The sequence below is a fragment of the Idiotropiscis lumnitzeri genome, chromosome 7, assembly GCF_059441095.1.
Source record: "Idiotropiscis lumnitzeri isolate Australia: NSW breed Sydney's pygmy pipehorse chromosome 7, RoL_Ilum_1.0, whole genome shotgun sequence".
NCBI lineage: Eukaryota > Metazoa > Chordata > Actinopteri > Syngnathiformes > Syngnathidae > Idiotropiscis > Idiotropiscis lumnitzeri.
This window is the reverse complement of record NC_142397.1, coordinates 10,262,354-10,280,539: the sequence shown is the minus strand read 5'-3', so window position 1 is coordinate 10,280,539 and position 18,186 is coordinate 10,262,354. Positions and strand designations below refer to the sequence as shown.

Below are 18,186 nucleotides of genomic sequence, written 5' to 3'. Positions count from 1 at the left end.
ACTTTCTTGACTATCGTGCACTCCAAAAAAATGAGTGATCACTGTGAAAATTTGGTGTCAAATTTCTTTTTTTTTTATTCTTTAGTTGAAAAATCAAACGTAAAATTAAAACCAGTCTAACTTTTCTCTGTTGAGTTTGATCATGCAATGCTAATTTTAGCTCAAAATCAATCACAATTAGGAAAAATAAGCCTGTCATTACCTCAGAACTGAGTTTGTGAGCCACTCCTTGCAATGCTTGCCGCAAGAACCATGACAAGCATAGTTATCAGGCTTCAATTATATGATAAAAGGTTCAAATTTGAACATAAAAGCACCATTGGATTGCCTTTGAACATATTTTAATTGAGCATGTCTATCAATAATAACACAAAACGCAACAATTTATTATACAGTATTTTCTCCATCTTTAAAGAATTTGTCAGTTGCCGTTCAAATGTGTTAGAAAACCTGTGATACAATTTCCTCAGGAAGCCAACACAGCAGGATCATGAATGCCATTTTTCACTCAAACGGATGTTGGGCTTTCCGCCCATTGTTTGACACTGGGAACAACATTATTGACGCTGTTGTTCCTAATCACTGCGTTAGGAAACGCTGCGACAAACAGCAAGTGATGAAAGGAAACCTTTATACCAGATGACTTCGCTTCTGGGGAAAAAAATACATGTGGGCAATAAAGTGTTGGTTTATGCATCAGCAAATATGGACATTTTTTTCCCCAGCTACATCGAGTGTATGCGAGGACAACTTATTGAATTTCAAAGGCATCCTGTGCAGTTCTGGACCCAGATAAAATCACAAATGAACACACATCTCCGTACAACACAAAGTCACTAGTGAACCGCCTGTTTCCCGGCGATTGCCCGGCGTGAAATAACGACCTTGACGGGCCAATAAAAAGGCCACGCATGGGTGAACGGCCTTGCGTGGATTGCCACCAACACCCCTTTGGTGGAACTCTTTTCTTGGAAGATACGGGAAATGTGAAGGAAATTAAGTTAGTGAGCTGAGTGGTTGGGGGTTACAAAGTTTCGGGGTGTGAGGGGGTCATATAAGCAGGAAAAGAGTAAGAAGGGGGCTGCTGATAAACTTGTGTCAATGTTGTTGGAATCCCGTAGGACATGTCACCAAGGGGTCAGACAGATACAAAGAAACTGTATATGGATGTCATCAATTTGTGTTCAGTCTATAAGATTTTAGTCTGATGGTTGTTGCACTTGCCTGGTTGTTGCTATGATGTGTCGTGATGTCTTATTAACTCAACCCTTTGCATTGAAAATCTCAACTGTTTTTTTTTCAAGCATACAGGTTTTAATGATAGCCGTCAGTAGAAGCACAACGTCTCTTTGGCACACATAACTAGATTGGTAACTTGAGCGATAGGCCATTATATCACTGTTACTTTTACTATGGCCTTCCTTATCTATTGCACTTTTGACACACGCACTAGTTGAATCCAGTGGAGTCACACATTGTCACACGGGCGAGGAAAAGTCGCCTAACTTTATTTGGAGTTAATCAGAGGAACTTTAAATGGTGGCAGGTGCACTGACTCCCATTTCACGTGGATTTGAAGGTAATTAGTTCATTCTGAACACAACCACAAGCCAGTTATAAGGGGTGTGCACACTTTTGCAACCATATTTTTTAAATTGTTTTTACTTTCTCGGTCTGCTTTTTTTTTCATTAATAGGGTTGGACAAGCTAGCTTTTACAGAAACATTTATTGGGAATATCCATTTTTAAGTTTTCATTTGTGTTTTTATTTTACGGCATTTGTAATTGCAACTTTGAAACCACCATAAAAGCACCAACAGCAAAAAGGATGTTAACATTGCATCTTAGTTGAGCATAAACAAGAGTTTTAACATAAACGTTGCACATTTCTAGAATTGTATTTGAGTGTGTGCACGTGCGTGCATACGCGTGCGCGTGTGTGAGTGTGTCCTCTGATTTCACGCTCGAGTGGCCTCACGCTACAGACAAGGGGAGGTTTTTCTCTTGCTGCTCATTGGCCGCAGCTCTCTTTCGCATCTCGGAAACGTTCCCATTCACACAACCACTGCTCCACTCTCTGAACTAAATAACTCGCAAAGAAAAAACAAACGGACACCTTCGCGTGGACAGGACTTAATTATTTAAAAGTGTGTAAACGAGGTGGAGCAGCGCGAGGAGAAAGAGGAGGAGGAGGAGGAGGAGGAGGAGTGACACCTCCTGCACCGGCGCGCATTAGAAGAAGAACAGGTGAGTAGACAAATTCTAATTTAGAAATGCAGGTTGCGTACCTATTTTAAACCTCGCATGCAGGCACTTTCTATTTTTAGCACAATTCACCATTTCGTCTATAAATCTTGATCATTTTGCATCTTTGAATCGCTTTGTGGGGTGTGAGGCAACACGGAATTTTTTTTAACTGAGACTCATGATGGATAACTGCAAAAGTAAGATGCTTAAAATGTAACACTAGAAGAGTCCTGGCCCACGGGCCCACGGGGCTGTCTCAGTGGAAGGTTCACGCCGTTATTCACCAGAGCTGCCCTGCCTAATTGGGTGCAGATGCCCGGCTCCGTTGCGCCTTCTTTACCGCGCAGAAATTGGATGCACTTGGGTGGGGTGGGGGGCTGCTTTATGAGTTGGCCTTCAAAAATGTATTTAAAGCTAGGGGTTGGTAACCTACGGTTCGTGGGCCATATACGGTGAAAGCACCATATATAGATCCATGTATTAGTGATATGGGGGATTCATTTGATATTATTCGTTTTAATTCCCGCAAATCCCCCGTCCACTGTACGCATTAATCGCTTTTATGATTGCATTAATTACGCACTTCAAATTATCCTACGGTTTAAAGAATGCATGCGACTGTCTTCCTAAGTGTTGCAAAAAAAAAAGTGGGACTCAAATGCACCGTCCTCCAAGTGCCCTTTCACCTCCAGACTTTGTAAGCTGCACTTATTAAAGTGAAAAGTGTTTCAATATGTGGTAAGCTTCAGGCTTGGAGGGGGAAGGGGGTAGGGATGCATGATGGGGCCGGGTACACCCCCCGCCCCCCAACCTTCGTCCTCCACGAGCCACCACAAATAATTCATCCATGTCAGTGACATTAAAAAAAATGAACAAAACACCGGCACCGGGTTGCATAACAAACACAAATAATAAAATGAATTCTGTTTTACGACTTGAACATCAGAACTCAACTGGTGGACACGCTGCAGCACCCCTGGCCCCCCTTGTGTCAGGTTTACAGTCATGTTCCAAACTGTCCCTGACACGTCGTCTTACGTCAAGGTAAGGCAGCGCCGCCTCTTTTGCCTCTCTTTATTTTCGTTCTTTTTCTCTATGAATTCACGTGTTCAGTCACGTTTAAAACAACAAGGAAAACAAATGTTCGAAAAAATGCGAGTCTGATTTACGGATATATTTTCGATGCGTACTCCCCGTTATTTGTTTTCTGATTTAAATATTCACTTTGATGCAATTTAGTTGAGGTATGAATTAATAAAACAAATATGAAGCTGCTTGCAAAATATCCATCTGTTTTGGATAATACAGTAATAAAATATAGAGGGGGGTAAATAAATAAACTCAGCATGTCTGTATATCTAAACAACTACAAAAGCGAACATTCATAAATAAAGTAAAAAACTATTATTTTTTCCAATAAAGGCAATATGTTTGAATAAGGACTCTTTTCATCCCGCAAGGTTAAAGAGGACTTTGAACAATTCCGGGTTTGTTTTTAAAGAAATTAAAATGTAGGAATGTTTGGTGAGAAAATACGCTTTTACAATGAGCCTTTTTTCCCCTCCTTGAATGACCGTGGATGGAAACTTCTTTTTGTTTTAAAATAAACGCAAGATTCCACGGTGAGTCCCTTTTTTTTTTGTAAAGAAATAAAATAAAACGCAAACTGCATAGGCACGTTGCATCCTGCATGCCAAATTCGCATTTTTCTTTCGCGTGCACACTCACAGTCAGATTTTGCTCAGAATGTGGCAGAACTATAAGACATCCGCGTCCCCTCCTCCCTCCCTCTCCTCCTCCTTCAAAAAACTCCACGGTCCAAGCATTTGGTTTTGTTTGGTTAAGGCCAGGCGAGACTGGAACTCTCCAATAAAAATAAATCTCAAATTAATTATGGCCTGGAGCGAGGGGGGCCAGACAGTTCGTGCACATATGCTGCCGACGCCACTTTTTTTTCGGGGCCCTTTGGTATTTGGACTCAGGCTTCCAGACTGGACTCGGCCACGATATGAGAGTTCGCATGCTGTCGAATGAATGGCATCCATATTGTACAGGATGCTGTAACAGGATTACGATTGTCAGCGAGCACGATTAAAATAGTGATGATGTTGAAGGGAAAACACATACAAAATCGATTGTTTTTATTTTGTGTCGTCGTATTATTAGTTCCATTAATTTTATGTGATTAATTTGATTAAAATGAGACAATACTAATTATTGAATATATTATTATTATTATTATTATTATTATCATTATAGATTATTTTATTCTTTTCTAAACAAAATACAATTGTGACATTAAAGTGAATTCTTGTGCAAATATATTTCATTTACTGGCATAATTTTTAAATTCCTTCAAACGTTTTACTTTTATCCTCCACAATAAGTTATGAACATAAAATATTATTGTTCAACTAAAACATCACGAAAATAACACATTTGTGTATGTCCTTTGTTGCTACATCATTTGTTTAATTTTTTTCCCAAAATATTTACACATTTTATTCCATGAATTCCTCAGTCCCAATATTGGTTGTTCTATTATTTGTATTTTGTTTTCATCATTATTATTCTCATATTTCATCCACCACTGGAAGATCATTTTCACTTGTTTGGCCCAATGACCTCACATCCCGGGGTCCTTAACCGCTGGCCCACAGTCCACTATTTTACCATGAATCACTCGGTCTAGCTGAAGAGATTTATCCTTTTTAATCACAATTTCAGTTTGGATTTATTGGCATTCTGGTTTGTCATGAAAAACGACCACTTCTATCATAGCAAAAGCCATATTTTCAAAATTCACTGGGGACTTCTTGACTGGTTTTAGTGGTCCGGAGCAGTAAAAAAAAAAGTTGCAGAACCCTGATCTTGAAGGCTGAAACATATGTAAAAGCAAGACCCCCTTCTACAGCCGAGGGTCCATGTAACCCCTCACCAACTCTGACATACATGGCCCATCCCGTGGAAGGCCCCATGCATTCAGGAGCACCACTTGCATGCATGTCTGGTGGTGTGTGTGCAGACGAAGAACTGTCTGCTGGCTGACTCCTTGCAGCGTCAAGCCAGATGTTCTGTGGTTGACTGAGTAAACCAACTTGCATCTGTTTATTGGCGTTCCAAAATGTTTGTTACCACTGTATTCATTATGGTCTTGGGATAGGGCCCGGACCCCCTGTCACCCTAATAGGCTTCATGGGGAGATCCAGAGAGGAAACCGGTTTTTGGTAAGATGTGATCTTGTTCCGTCAGTGGTCACTTGCATAATAGTGAGATCCAAAACCAGGGCTGTATCCGTTCCATATGTTGTCAATTGTGATTAACTATGACATATTGGTTAAGATAAAAAACATCTTCATTTTTTAATTAGCATTATATTACCAATTGGATTATGTGTATGTGTGTGTGTTATTTTGATAAAATGTATCATTACCTTCATTTACAAAATATCCAATCAGAAAATAAGATTCAGCGTTTTAAAAGGCTTTATTTAATGTGCATGATGATTATTCTATACATAAAGTAAATTATTTTCTTTCAAGTCAGGTCTCGCTTTTTGTGAATGGTTAAAATAACAACCAATGAGATGGCATGTGACATTTGTAACTCTAAACAGCTATATGATTAAAAAAAAAAAACTACAAGCTACATGCAATTATGGAGACTTAAAAAAGAGGGAGGTGGTATCAAACTGGTCAGTGAAGAGTTAAACAAGGTGTCTCCCTTAATTATACAAGTCTGAGCTGGCCTCAGGCAGGAGAAGCCTTGACCCTTAGCAGGATCCAGATGTGGCGGTCCCAAGGGTGGGGCCCTCAGCCTCGCCAGACCCCCAAGAGGGGAGCAGACAGACCGGCCCTCCTGCCAGTGGCGCGTTCTCAACTTTGAGCTGGCTGCAAAGAGTATTCATCAACGAACTGACATTGAATTTAAAAGTATACTGGGGAACATTTAAAAAGGAGCAGGATGAGGGGTTGAGAACCGACAGCATGTGGGCAATTTGGGGACCGCAAGAGCAGTTGATCCAGCCCACCAAGCAATTCTGTAAACCTTCATATATTTAGTGTGGCCTGCTGATGAGATGAACGGTCCAAAATTGGACAAAAACACCTATTAGAATTTAATACTTAAAAATAACAAACTAAAATGTGCACTGGTGACATGTTACATCTTAAAGAACTCGAAGAGAATTCACAATGCACAATTCCATTTAAAAAAAAAACCTTGTTTGCAAAGAGGGCAATTTGACTGAATAAAATAAATGCGAGTTGAGATTATACTTTTTGACCACATAAAGCGAAGACAGACAAATCTACCAAAGACCCAATGATGACGGTTGTATTTCCTGCAGCACCTCACACGTGTAGAGCACATTTTTTTTTGGGGGGGGGGGTGTTGTGGAGTGTTGAATGGATGAATGTGATTTATGGCTTCTCTGGGAAGTCTTCACCTTGACGTGGATGCGTGTAAGGCAAAGAAGGATTGTAACAATCACTCCGATTTGTCATCTTTGGGTGATTTAAAGCCCAGTCACCTCTTTATCATTCATGCTCATGTTTTACTTTAAAACAGATCTTGCCCGAGTGATGTGTTAAAAGATATGATATATTAAAAGTGAATGTGGCACTTTAACTCAGATTGGCTATTTAATATAGTATAACACGCCACCACCTCCAATTTGTGTCATTTTTGGAAGGAAAAAAAAATCATTCTTTTTTTTTTTTTTTTTTTTTACGCAGCATGCCGCCATCCTGTAAATATTTCCCAGCTTAAAAAAACATAACAACGGAGTGAACACTCAATTGTTTTGCCTGCTTATCTCCTCCGGACAGTATCCTGCTTTTTTTTTTTCTCGAAGGCAGGGCTTTTGGGTGACACACAGCTTCCTTCTCTCAACCTTCCTTCGCAACAACAGCAGCAGCAAGCGAGCACGCAAGCAAGCGGCGGCGGTGACTTCACTTCCCAAATTTAGGAGGAAAGAAAAAAAGAAGAAAAAGTGTCTTTCTCTACGCCACACAAACGGGGACTGTGCTGGAATTAATTCAGGAGCGTGTCATGTTTGGGATACCGTCGGAGTCCACTGAAAGTTGCGCAAAATGGACGGAACTATTAAGGTAAGGGTGGAGAGTGGGGTGAAGGAGATTGTGGGGACCGCTTTTTTTTCTCCCAAAGTTGCGCCTCCTTTTTTTGTGTGTGTGCGTGAGCCGGGACCTCTACACTGACGACCTTTTTCTCTCGCCGTTCCCTTCAAACCATCCCCCTTCGGCTTCTTCTTTTTTTTAAAATCATAATTTCCGAGCGCTGTGAGGATGTGCGTCGACGCTTGACTCGCACGTTGGATTTCGGAGGAGCGAGCGCGCATATTACGCACATCTGGAGCGGCCCTATTGTACCCTACGACACACTTTTTTTTTAAAGTTGTGCTTTCATGTAGGTAAGGTCTTCCCCTTAACTCGAAGCTTGTTGTTTTTTTAAGTGTGACCGGCGCGACAATGTGAGTGGTTTGTAAATGCCGGAGATGAAATGCGCAACGGCGGTCTCTCCGGTGACGGGTCCGAACGGAGCCTGTCATTGGTGTCAATAATGTGATGGTTCGGTGATCTCGAAGCCACACACACATTGTTATTATTAGTGTAACGTATTTTTTTCGTAGAAGTGGGGTTGTGTGTTGTTAAAGGAAAGCTGTTATTTGGCAACTTGTGAGCTTGCGACACTTTAAAACCACACTTGACAAAATGTTCTCTTTGTCAGAGTTACACAACTAGTGCTACCTTTATGCAGTGTTTGTAAATTAGTTACTAAATATTTGGTTAATGCGTTATAACGACAAAAGTCATACCAGTGTGGTAGTAGATGTAATAACGTAACCATGCATGCGGTTTAAAATTAAAAGCGTATTCCCGAACTTTAAAAGTATATAACGTTATTATTAAACAAGAAGTATACCCTCGTGGGAAATTAGTATTTGGTGGAATTGGTAGTCATCAGGAGTGCTGGGCTGAATTAACATTGGCTACTGCACCCCCACCACCTCCTCTTCCCTTCTAGACAGTCACATTCCAGATGGCTGCAGACGGTTCCAGATGTTTGAATGGCAAGTCCCTCTCTTGGCTCACTACCTAACAAGTGTCAGCTCCCAAAAATGAACCCAAATCGACTGAAAGATGCTGTTGTGTTTTGGGAAACATTTTAAGTAGCAGCTTTGTGGCAGTTGGGTGTGGTGTGTGTGTGTGTGTGTGTGTGCGGGTGTGTGTGTGTGTGTGTGTGTTGAAGGAGTGTTAACATTGGTGGCACCAAAAAAGGGGGGGGGCATCCATGTGTGATTTATGTCATTTAGGATGGTGGGTGGATGTATGCAAGGGCCATTGAGATGTTTTGTCGCAAAAACCTAAGAATGAAGAATCGAGTCGTAATTGAAGTGTGGGTGTGAATGGCTGGGCTGACTTGCGCACTCTTAAAGAAAGAACACGCTCCCGAGCCATGAGAGCTTCCTGTTCTACACAATCTTCTCCTGACAGGTTTCCTTTTCCTACTCAAACAAAAGACAGGAATGGAACCCCTTCCTCCTTTCTCGGCTGCACCACCCTGCTGGTGGACGTTTGTTGTGTTGTGTGTGCCAAACAGACACACGTGTGGACACCATGTGGAGAACGTGTTATGATGCAGTCAGATAGTTGATGTAAACAAAAGCAAGGCGGTGGCTCCAGACAGGTGTTTGAGGCATGTAAAGCATTGTGTGTGTACTTACAGTGGGGCCTCTTGACTTGTACCAAAAACAACAATAACAACAAGAAAAACGTAATAAATTAAGATTTCAATTATGTGAGGGTGGAAAGGAATAAAGGGCAAGTCAAGTGCAAATAGTCTTTCAAATAATATGTTCCATGTGCCCCCACTAGTCTAATCATGGCACTCTGTTAAATATTGTGCTTGTGGAATATGAATTAAACCACTGGTTTTTATCCATCTCAGGCAATTTGCCACTTGCTGTCGACTGAAAATGACATCACAGTTGCTCTGGGTTCAGATTACGACCAATCATGGCACAACAGTTTTCTGAATTTGGTCATGCGACATTTGGAAACTAAGTCGTGATTAGTCATTACTTGAGCAATGAGCAATCACTTGACGTCCGATTTAACTCCCCAAGTAGTTATCTTTTTCTTTGACTCTTTCTTTCTATTTTCTGATTTTGACATCCCAGATATATAGTGATGGCAATGGGGGAAAATATGATTGTTATAGAACTAGAACTTTGCAGATTGGGTACTAGGCATGTCGATATCGTGGCTGCACAGTATATCAAGGCTAAAGTAACGTAACAATAAGTTGCTAATAATTATAAAAGTTTCATAAGGGTGTCCTTGCAAAACAAAATATGGGGGGATCGTTAGAATTCTTTTTTTTTTAAGGAAGAAGGCAATTTTAAAATCCTGCAACATTTGAAAACGCCATCATGTTCCAGGCGCGTCAGAAAAGTTCAAGGACTAGAATAATTCTTCCAAGATCCTCCGCACTTACGTTGTCCATCTTGATGTCATCCATGTCATGAAATCAAGTCCCCTTAAATTTAAAAAGAGGGAAAACAATACGCAGAGTCAGAACTGGTGAGTCGGGAAGTTCTTCTTGGCCAGGAGCTGTCAGATGCTCAGGGCATCGTGAGCAGGCGCGTTGGTGACACAGCCATGAGTTGTCCTGCCAAAACTCTTACCACTTTTTGTGCACTCTTCACAGACGTGTGTCGATCGTCTGGTCCTCATTGAAGAGAAGTTTGGATTTGAAATTGAACTTGTGTCACACCAGTCCTAGAACTTGCCAGACACACCTTTTATGTCATTTATTTTGGATTTCCCAAAATTCATATTGCTGTTATGAAGTCTTATTGGACTTTAGCTCCGTGAACATTGACAACCGGGAACGAAATTTCACGTTTGTAGAATCTGACGTGATTCCCCAATGCTATATACTCTTTTTTTTTTTTTTTTAATCATCAGCATCATGCACTTGCATGAGAGGTAAGAATGCTTAGTTAAAAACTCCCTATACAGTTAATTAAACTTTTATGTTTCTAGGGACATGATTTCTTATTGGAAAAAGTAAAATTCCCCCCACATCGGAGGTGGACTTTTGCCCCTGAACAGATTTTGTCCTAGCAGACAGGTTTCACAAGTTGTAGTTGAGGCTCAGTGGTCATCATCCTCGATGGTACAACAATATACTGCTTGGGGAGACATTTTAAATTGATTGACTTTTTGGAGGAGAGAGGGGATTACCTGTTGACGAATGGTTAGATACTCGGCCCATGCTTCAATTTCACTCAACACATTCAAGACAAGAACAAGGCGCATACCTCCCTGTATGATTGTTAAGAGTAAATTTATAGTCATATATTATGTTTTTGGCGCTGGAAAATGTAATTTGGAGTTGAAGAAGTACATTTACGGGATGCATTGGTGCAGATTATACCTTGGGGGCAAGTTAATGTCTACTGGACCACTTTTGCTTCCAGGGAATGCTCTGCAATAAGTTGGATTTAAGTAGCACCTTAATCTTTTACAGTAAGGGACAGCAAAAGAGGAACCAAATGAAAAGTGTTTTTTGTTGTACACATGTTGTGTTGCTATTCTTGTATTTGATCTGTACTTGAAGATTAAATTGAATGGAGATGCTTTTTACAAGTGCTTGCTTTTATGACAAAACAGAGGCAAAGCCTGGCACATTCGTGTTCTTTACCAGTAGGAAAGAGAAAAAAACTGCAGATTTCTCCTCAGCCGAGAGAAGCCCACTCCTATTTTTAAACGCCCTTCTCTACCATCTTGATGGGCACACGCCACTTGCCAATCATGGTTTCCACTCGACAGTCTGATATGTCACTCGGAATGTAACTTGCAACAGTCACAATAGTGGCTTGCGGCCTTATCGGGTTGTAACGAGACGTCCCCTTGCTTCTTGGCGCTTTATCGGTGGCGCACTAGCTGGTGTGTGCTGCTAAGATAGCAAGTAATACTGCCAGGCTTCAGACTATATGATGGATCAACTGATTAAATCCCTGGAAAATCTAATTCTGGGAGGGAGGATAAACGTTCTAGAGAGGGTTAGCGTTTATATGACCATTTACTTTACCTGTGCGGGTGCAAATTTTTCCCCATATTCTCCTCCCACATGTGCTTCTTCTATTGACTTCTGACAATATGCGTTATTTGATATGATATTTGGTGTATAACTTGAAGTTGATTTTATATGAATAATTGCGAGCAGTTAGCACAGGTGCACATAATATTACTTCATATCTGACATTTGCAAGTAAATGTATATGCTGTAGCTTCAGTATGGAGGACAGTGTCTTTGTACTTGAGGATCTTGGGAACAGCAACGGTGATGGAAATAGTGATAAGTCTTGTCATTCTTTCCCTTTTTTTCCACAAACATATGTGGCATTTCGGGATGATATAAATTCCGTCCTTTGAGGATTAAACACGTCTCCGTCTAAGTCGTGCCATCAGATCCTATCAGATCCAGATGTATTTCAAATCTCAAGTCAAAAGCAGAGACACATGATGAGAATGCCTAATATTCAGACTTATTTCTCTCCGGAATTTTGGCTGATTCTGAATGCTGATGGCCGGAAGGGCAATGGCTCACGAAAAAATGATTGTCACGGAGCATTTTTAACAAATTCCAACAATGACATGAATGGAATGTTGACATTTTATGCATGTAAAAGACTCGAACAAATCTAACAATTACAAGGCATTTAAAGAGGAATTTGCTGAAACGGTGCAATATGTCGTTCAGTCGAGAGTTGCTTTTGTTTTCTTTAATAAACTTACATTGCTTACATTGCTGAGCCGTCACAGTTAGGTCAGTGTTGCAGTGCCCCCCCCACCCCTGTGCTTCATTTAAGTCGTCAGACAGAAGACAAACAATACATTTCCATTGATGAAGCAATCATTTCCCATTCAAATTGTTGCATAGAACTGAAGACATGTAAGCAAATAGCATTTGTTTGCTCCCTAACTGCACTGTGAGCACGATTGAAGTCAGCTAACATCAACAGGAAGCAACAGTAGCTACAGGGGCTGTTTAGCCAAACTACTTTGGATGCCAGACTGTGATATGCTCCATAACTGCATGTAATTAGAGCTCAACAAGGTCCCCAAGAGAGTGAATATTTGACATCACAAGTTTCTGTGTAGTTGAAAAGGTCGATTCTGATGTTCTCTTAGTACCAATTCTTATCACTGTCATCACCTGACAACATCCTCCCATTCTGAAAGGAAGAGTTCAACATTTGGGGTATTTTATTTGCACTCTTGGCCCGGCGAGTGTTGAGATGATTGATGTCATTCTCAAGTGCTGGCAGGAAATGTTGGAGGTGAACATCTGCCAGCCAGCCTCCAAAGCTCATACATGGCTTTGCTATAGCTTGTTCTTGTTTTGGGATATACATTTGTGCAATTTTAGTTGCCTGTAGATCAGGAGTGGGCAAACGTTTTGTTTGGCGGGCCACAATGGGTTCTAAAATTTGATAAAGGGGCCAGACCAGGAGCAGATGGATGGAGTGTTTTGGAAACCTCACCTCGTCAGAGAAAAACAAATAATACATTTAATTTGAAATTAAAGTGAATACAAGCCTTAAAACAATATATATGACTTTGAAAAACCACAGTATTTATAAAATAAAACATTAACAAGGTTTATTCGTTAAATTTTTTTCAAGTTCGGCGGACCGGATTAAAATGTTTAACGGGCCGCATGTGGCCCCAGGGCCATACTTTGCCCACGCCTGATGTAGATCATTCCAAACCGTTCCAAAATTACCCCAGAAAGAACCTTCCCACAAAGTCCAAAATTGAGGTAGATCTATTGTTATGATGTGCGTATACAAATAGCCACTTATAATCAGTGGAGCACAGTTGTGTTCCCAAAAATAGTAGGACTATATACAAAGAAAAAAAAAGATTGCTTGTTTTGTCAAAGCAACTCAAATGCATGCAAGATTACACCACATCGATTTTTGTAGACGCATCCTACAAAAGTTCCCACCCAATCGAATAGCAAAAAAAAAAAAAATTGGAGAGCAATATTTCCAAGTTGCAAGATTTTCTTTTTTTTGGCGCAAACAAAATCCTAATGCCGCAAACACATGGTGATCATGTTGCTCTGACAACGCCAGATTTAACCTATCCAAACTCAAGTTCGTGTCAGGAATTTTTATTTTTCCTCATTATAAAATATCCTCAAATTCATACTTTTTTTTTTTTTTAACATTTACATTCAATGACTATGAGATAGAAATATGAAAACAGTCTTGTTTAACTAACGCTATCCTTCACTTCAGCCAAATATCCGGTTATAACTAAAAAATAAATGGTAAACAAATATTGATCCCATAACATTCGCTTCTACTGATAAAGCTAATGACATTGATTTAAGTGGCCTTAAAAAGTTTTTAGTAGTCCCTCCAAATCAGTTTTGTATTTTTTACATAATGCCTACTATTTATTGTGTAACCATGTCAAAATGACTGCTGTGAATATCATCACTAAAACGCTTAAATTAATTAATGGGCCTGACATTTGAGCTCTTCGCTGTATATGCTTTATTGGGTGTTATTCAAGGTGTGAGAGCTGCTTTCATAGACAGCTTTCCCCACTGCTTCAAATCCTAAATCATTAATGAACTACTCATCACTAACCCTCGAAAAACACGTCGTCGAATAAGGATTACGATGTAAGGCCTTGCTTGAGCAAAGAAAGACACGCCGCGTGATTGTTGCTTCTCCTTCCAGGAGGCGCTATCAGTGGTGAGTGAAGACCAGTCCTTATTTGAGCCTCCGTACGCTGCTGCTGCCCCTCTCCCCAAGACAGACATGACTGCATCTGGCGCGCAGGACTACGGCCAGACTCACAAAATCAACCCATTACCCCCACAGCAGGAGTGGATCAACCAACCAGTGCGGGTCAACGTCAAGCGAGAATATGAGCATATGAACGGAACGCGGTAAGAAGCAGAAATGAATGTATTAGGAATTATGTATTTTTTTTTAAATATGATTTCATACAGTATTTTATGGATTTATCCATTATACTAAAGCTAATTATTGCAGGACACATTTATATTGGATGTGATGCATAATTATATGAATTTATTGAGCCTAGGCACATATTTTGCATCGCAAGGCACAGCACCAAACCAAAATGTCTCAAAAAGTAGATCATGCTCATCATTTTGCTGACTTTTACTATTTTCTCGTGGCAACAGGTGAATGTACAGGTTAATTGTTACTTTTTGCCATCTAGAGCAGGGGTGGGCAAACCTTTTGATTGGCGGGTCACAATGGGTTTTAAAATTTGACAGAGGGGCCGGACCAGGAGTATATGGATGGAGTGTTTTGGTAACCTCACCTCATCGGAGAAAAAAACAAACATTTAATTTTAAATAAAAGTGAACAAAAGCATTGCAACAATATATATGCCTTTGAAAAAACACGGTATTTAGAAAATTACAAAACATTAACAAGGTTTATTTATTTAATTTTTATCAAGTTCGGCGGGCCGGATTAGAACGTTTAACGGGCCACATGTGGCCCCTGGGCTGGAGTTTGCCCACGCCAAGAATATATAGATGAACAAAGATACATTATTTAATCAATAAATCATTTTGGTGAAAATTAAATGAAATATTTGTAATTTCCCACAGTGTACCCAATGTTCTTTCAACTCACGATAATGTTGAACGACAGTCTTTTGGATAGACTGCTTTATATTATTGTTGGATCGTGACATGGATTCAAGGCTTTAAACATACTCGGCAAATGAAAATGATTCAGATGATTTGAAATTGGTACTGATCAAAAAGCATTCATTCAATTGGCGGCCTCTAATAGAAGCATTGCAGAAATGCACTGGTCAAAGGCAATCATTTATTTATTTATTTATTTTATCAAAGTAAACCAAATTTATGCGAGATACCAGCAAAGTTTCTTATAGTTCTCATCGAACAGAATAGCAAAAAAAACAAAAAACATGCAGTGCAATACAATAATATACAATTTGCAATATTTTCCCTGAGCAACAGGCACACAAAAAATCCTGATGAACTCAGACACACGCTGGACATATTGCAATGAAAATGCAAGATTTAACCTATGCAATCTCAAATTAGTGTAAAGATTTGTGATTTTTTCCTCTACCCCAAAAAATCCTCACATTGATATTTATTTTGGACATTTAAATCAACTATTATTTCAAAAACAACCAAATTACACTGAAATCAGTGTTGTTTTAAATAACACTGTCCGTCGTTTTATACAAACAACTATTTCGCCAGACATTATCATATTTTCTTTTTGCAATATTCTTGTGTGTGCTCAGCAGGGAGTCTCCAGTGGACTGCAGCGTGGGTAAATGTAATAAGCTGGTGGGGAGTAGCGAAACGTCTCAGATGAACTATGGAAACTACATGGATGAGAAAAACGCACCTCCCCCTAACATGACCACCAATGAACGGAGAGTCATTGTCCCAGCTGGTAAGTCATCGAAACACAACTATGTCTGAAATGTGCTTTATGAAGCCATGTATATATCTCCATTTCATATACAGGAGCAATGTCTTCTCAATATTTTCTTTGTTAGTCCTTCTGTTTTGACACAGCTTCACGAAGGCAGCCCTATTTTCATTTAGCTGGGTGCCAGCGTTTCATCTCTCCCACGAGAGTGTGGCTCTGTGAGCAAGTCGAAATATGTCTTGGTCTGCCAAAGCTATATTTCTTTAACAGCTATGGTTTCAGCAAGTTAATCATTAAAAACTTTGAAATGGCACCATTTGTGTAGCTACAAGTGCAGTTTCAGCACTGTAACGATGAAGCCGCAAAGATGGGGAGAGGTTACATTTTTTTCCCGAAAGCAATCGCAGTGAATTGATTTTATTTTAAAAAAAAGAGAGAGAAAAAAAAAAAATTTGAGTCTTGGTGAATTGTCGCAGATTGATTTTAAATGAATGTCGACAATACTTCCAGTACATGGAGTCTTTGACTGCTATCAGTCTGGCTTCCAGATTGTCTCAGCCGTATATCCAACAGAGACGATAATTTGCTGAGTAAGTCTCTCCAGATGTAACTATTTGTAAGAAATGTTGAACAATGACAGAAAGGGATTTAAAAATGAAGACTACCTGAAACGTTATCCTACTCGCATGAATCCTCCTGTGGTTTAAGGAGGACAACGAATTATTTATATCTAATAACTGAGCCACGTCCGCCGCTGATAAATCAACTTGATCATTTTTTCAGATTCCACAATGCCACGGCATGCTTGACGTGTAACTGCCTCACTCCTAGTCAAGAAGCAATTTCATTCAAGTATTATGTGCGAGCAAAAAACAACCACTTCTGTATTTTCCCGTAGATCCTTCACTGTGGTCCCAGGACCACGTGCGCCAGTGGCTCGAGTGGGCCATCAAGGAGTACGGCCTGTTGGAGATTGACACATCCATGTTTCAAAACACGGACGGCAAAGAGTTGTGCAAGATGAGCAAGGATGACTTTCTCCGACTCACCACCATGTACAACGCCGAAGTTCTTCTCTCTCATCTCAATTACCTCAGGGAAAGTAAGTGTGCGATCCAAAAAGAGTCAAGTAATTATGAACAGACATTTAATTTGACGATTGATTTATCCAGAGTCAGTAGGAAAACGGTTCTTTCCCAGATGGAGTTGTGAAGCAATCCATAAAAACTGGTGGTAGCTTCCCTTTTCCAAAGACTTTCTATCTTTGGAAAAGGGAAGGTACTTTCCAGCAAATCTGGAAGGGGGTTGTTTGGGTGACATAATCTGAATCATACGCATTAAGTGAAAATAAAGTCGCAGACATGAAATGTTGTCCAGTATTGATCACTGTTGGTTTCCCAGCTTGTAGTTTAAATTTTGTTTTCCAAACTTCCACCGTGTTGGCTCTGTTGGTCATTAGCACTGTTGCTCCGTATCGAGATATTCATCAAGCACATGTCTCGCTACACTTTGCTGCGCTATCCACCACATGGACTTTGGCAAGAAGTCCAGGTGCATTGCCTCGGGAAGCAGGCTAGACCAGTATGTCCAGGCAAGTAAATTTGAGCTTATTACCTTTGAAGAGGCTCTCGAAGGAATCCCGCTTCATATGTTTCAGCTGGGAACCCGAAGCAATTTTCTGAGGCAGTATGCAAATGCCTTTGAAATATAAAATGGAACATCTGTTGGGGCTAAGATTTTTAAGTGCAGCACTGATTATCACAGAAACCTGTTGGAACTATCATTGAATACTTTGCATTCTAAGCTGAAGAACAGTTAGAGCTGCTTTCCCCGCTGCAGAATATCAAGAAACCGCACTCGGGTGGAGTGATTGATGTCGCCACTAAATTTAACGTTACTCTCAAAACTTTGCGATGGGCCTCAACGTGATGTAATGGGAACTGTACTTTGTGGGTGTCAACAGTTTTCTCCGTGTACGTTGTCAGGGCAGAGAGCGATGCTCGTCATGAGTATAACGGCCTCATTGTGCAACGCTGCAGCGGGTGGATCTGTCTGACCGCCACTCGGCACAGCAGTTTTCATTATGGCCGCCGGCTTCATGACTTAGTAACGGCTTACGTGCTGTACCGTGACTTTGCCCAGTGCTGCCCTCGCTTTTGATTTAGACCTTGTGTGCTGTGGAATCCTCTCCGCCTGCCCGTTGAAATTGCTTTGGATCCATTCCCGACAAACCAAAGCAACAAATGCTCTCTTCCCGTGCATGGGCTGACCTGCTTTGGAGCAGCTGTCTGGGAAGCACACATCATCTTATTGACACTGGAAGCCTAAGGGGCAAGACACAGTACGTTAGTACCAAATGTCTGAGAGAGACAGAGTAGGAAGGCGGAGGGTTGAGGCAGACCCAGCAGGCACAATGATTTGGTAACTAAATC

The 18,186-nt window shown here is 40.5% G+C and overlaps 1 protein-coding gene across 5 annotated transcripts in view; it reads left to right on the top strand.

Moving 5' to 3' along the window:
- Nucleotides 1-2,034: 2,034 nt before the first annotated feature.
- Nucleotides 2,035-18,186, top strand: part of fli1 (Fli-1 proto-oncogene, ETS transcription factor) — a 30,353-nt gene continuing 14,201 nt past the window's right edge. The window contains exons 1-5 of one of the 5 annotated variants that reach the window (XM_088300944.1): nucleotides 2,035-2,247; nucleotides 3,194-3,291; nucleotides 14,036-14,247; nucleotides 15,624-15,775; nucleotides 16,653-16,856. In XM_088300944.1, coding sequence (XP_088157070.1) covers nucleotides 3,253-3,291; nucleotides 14,036-14,247; nucleotides 15,624-15,775; nucleotides 16,653-16,856 — 607 coding nt within the window. In that variant the 5' untranslated portion in view covers nucleotides 2,035-2,247; nucleotides 3,194-3,252. Of the gene's footprint in view, nucleotides 2,248-3,193; nucleotides 3,292-7,074; nucleotides 7,359-7,431; nucleotides 7,679-14,035; nucleotides 14,248-15,620; nucleotides 15,776-16,652; nucleotides 16,857-18,186 lie in introns of those variants that run through there. The other 4 variants (XM_088300943.1, XM_088300945.1, XM_088300946.1 and 1 more) reach the window with 4 other exon arrangements.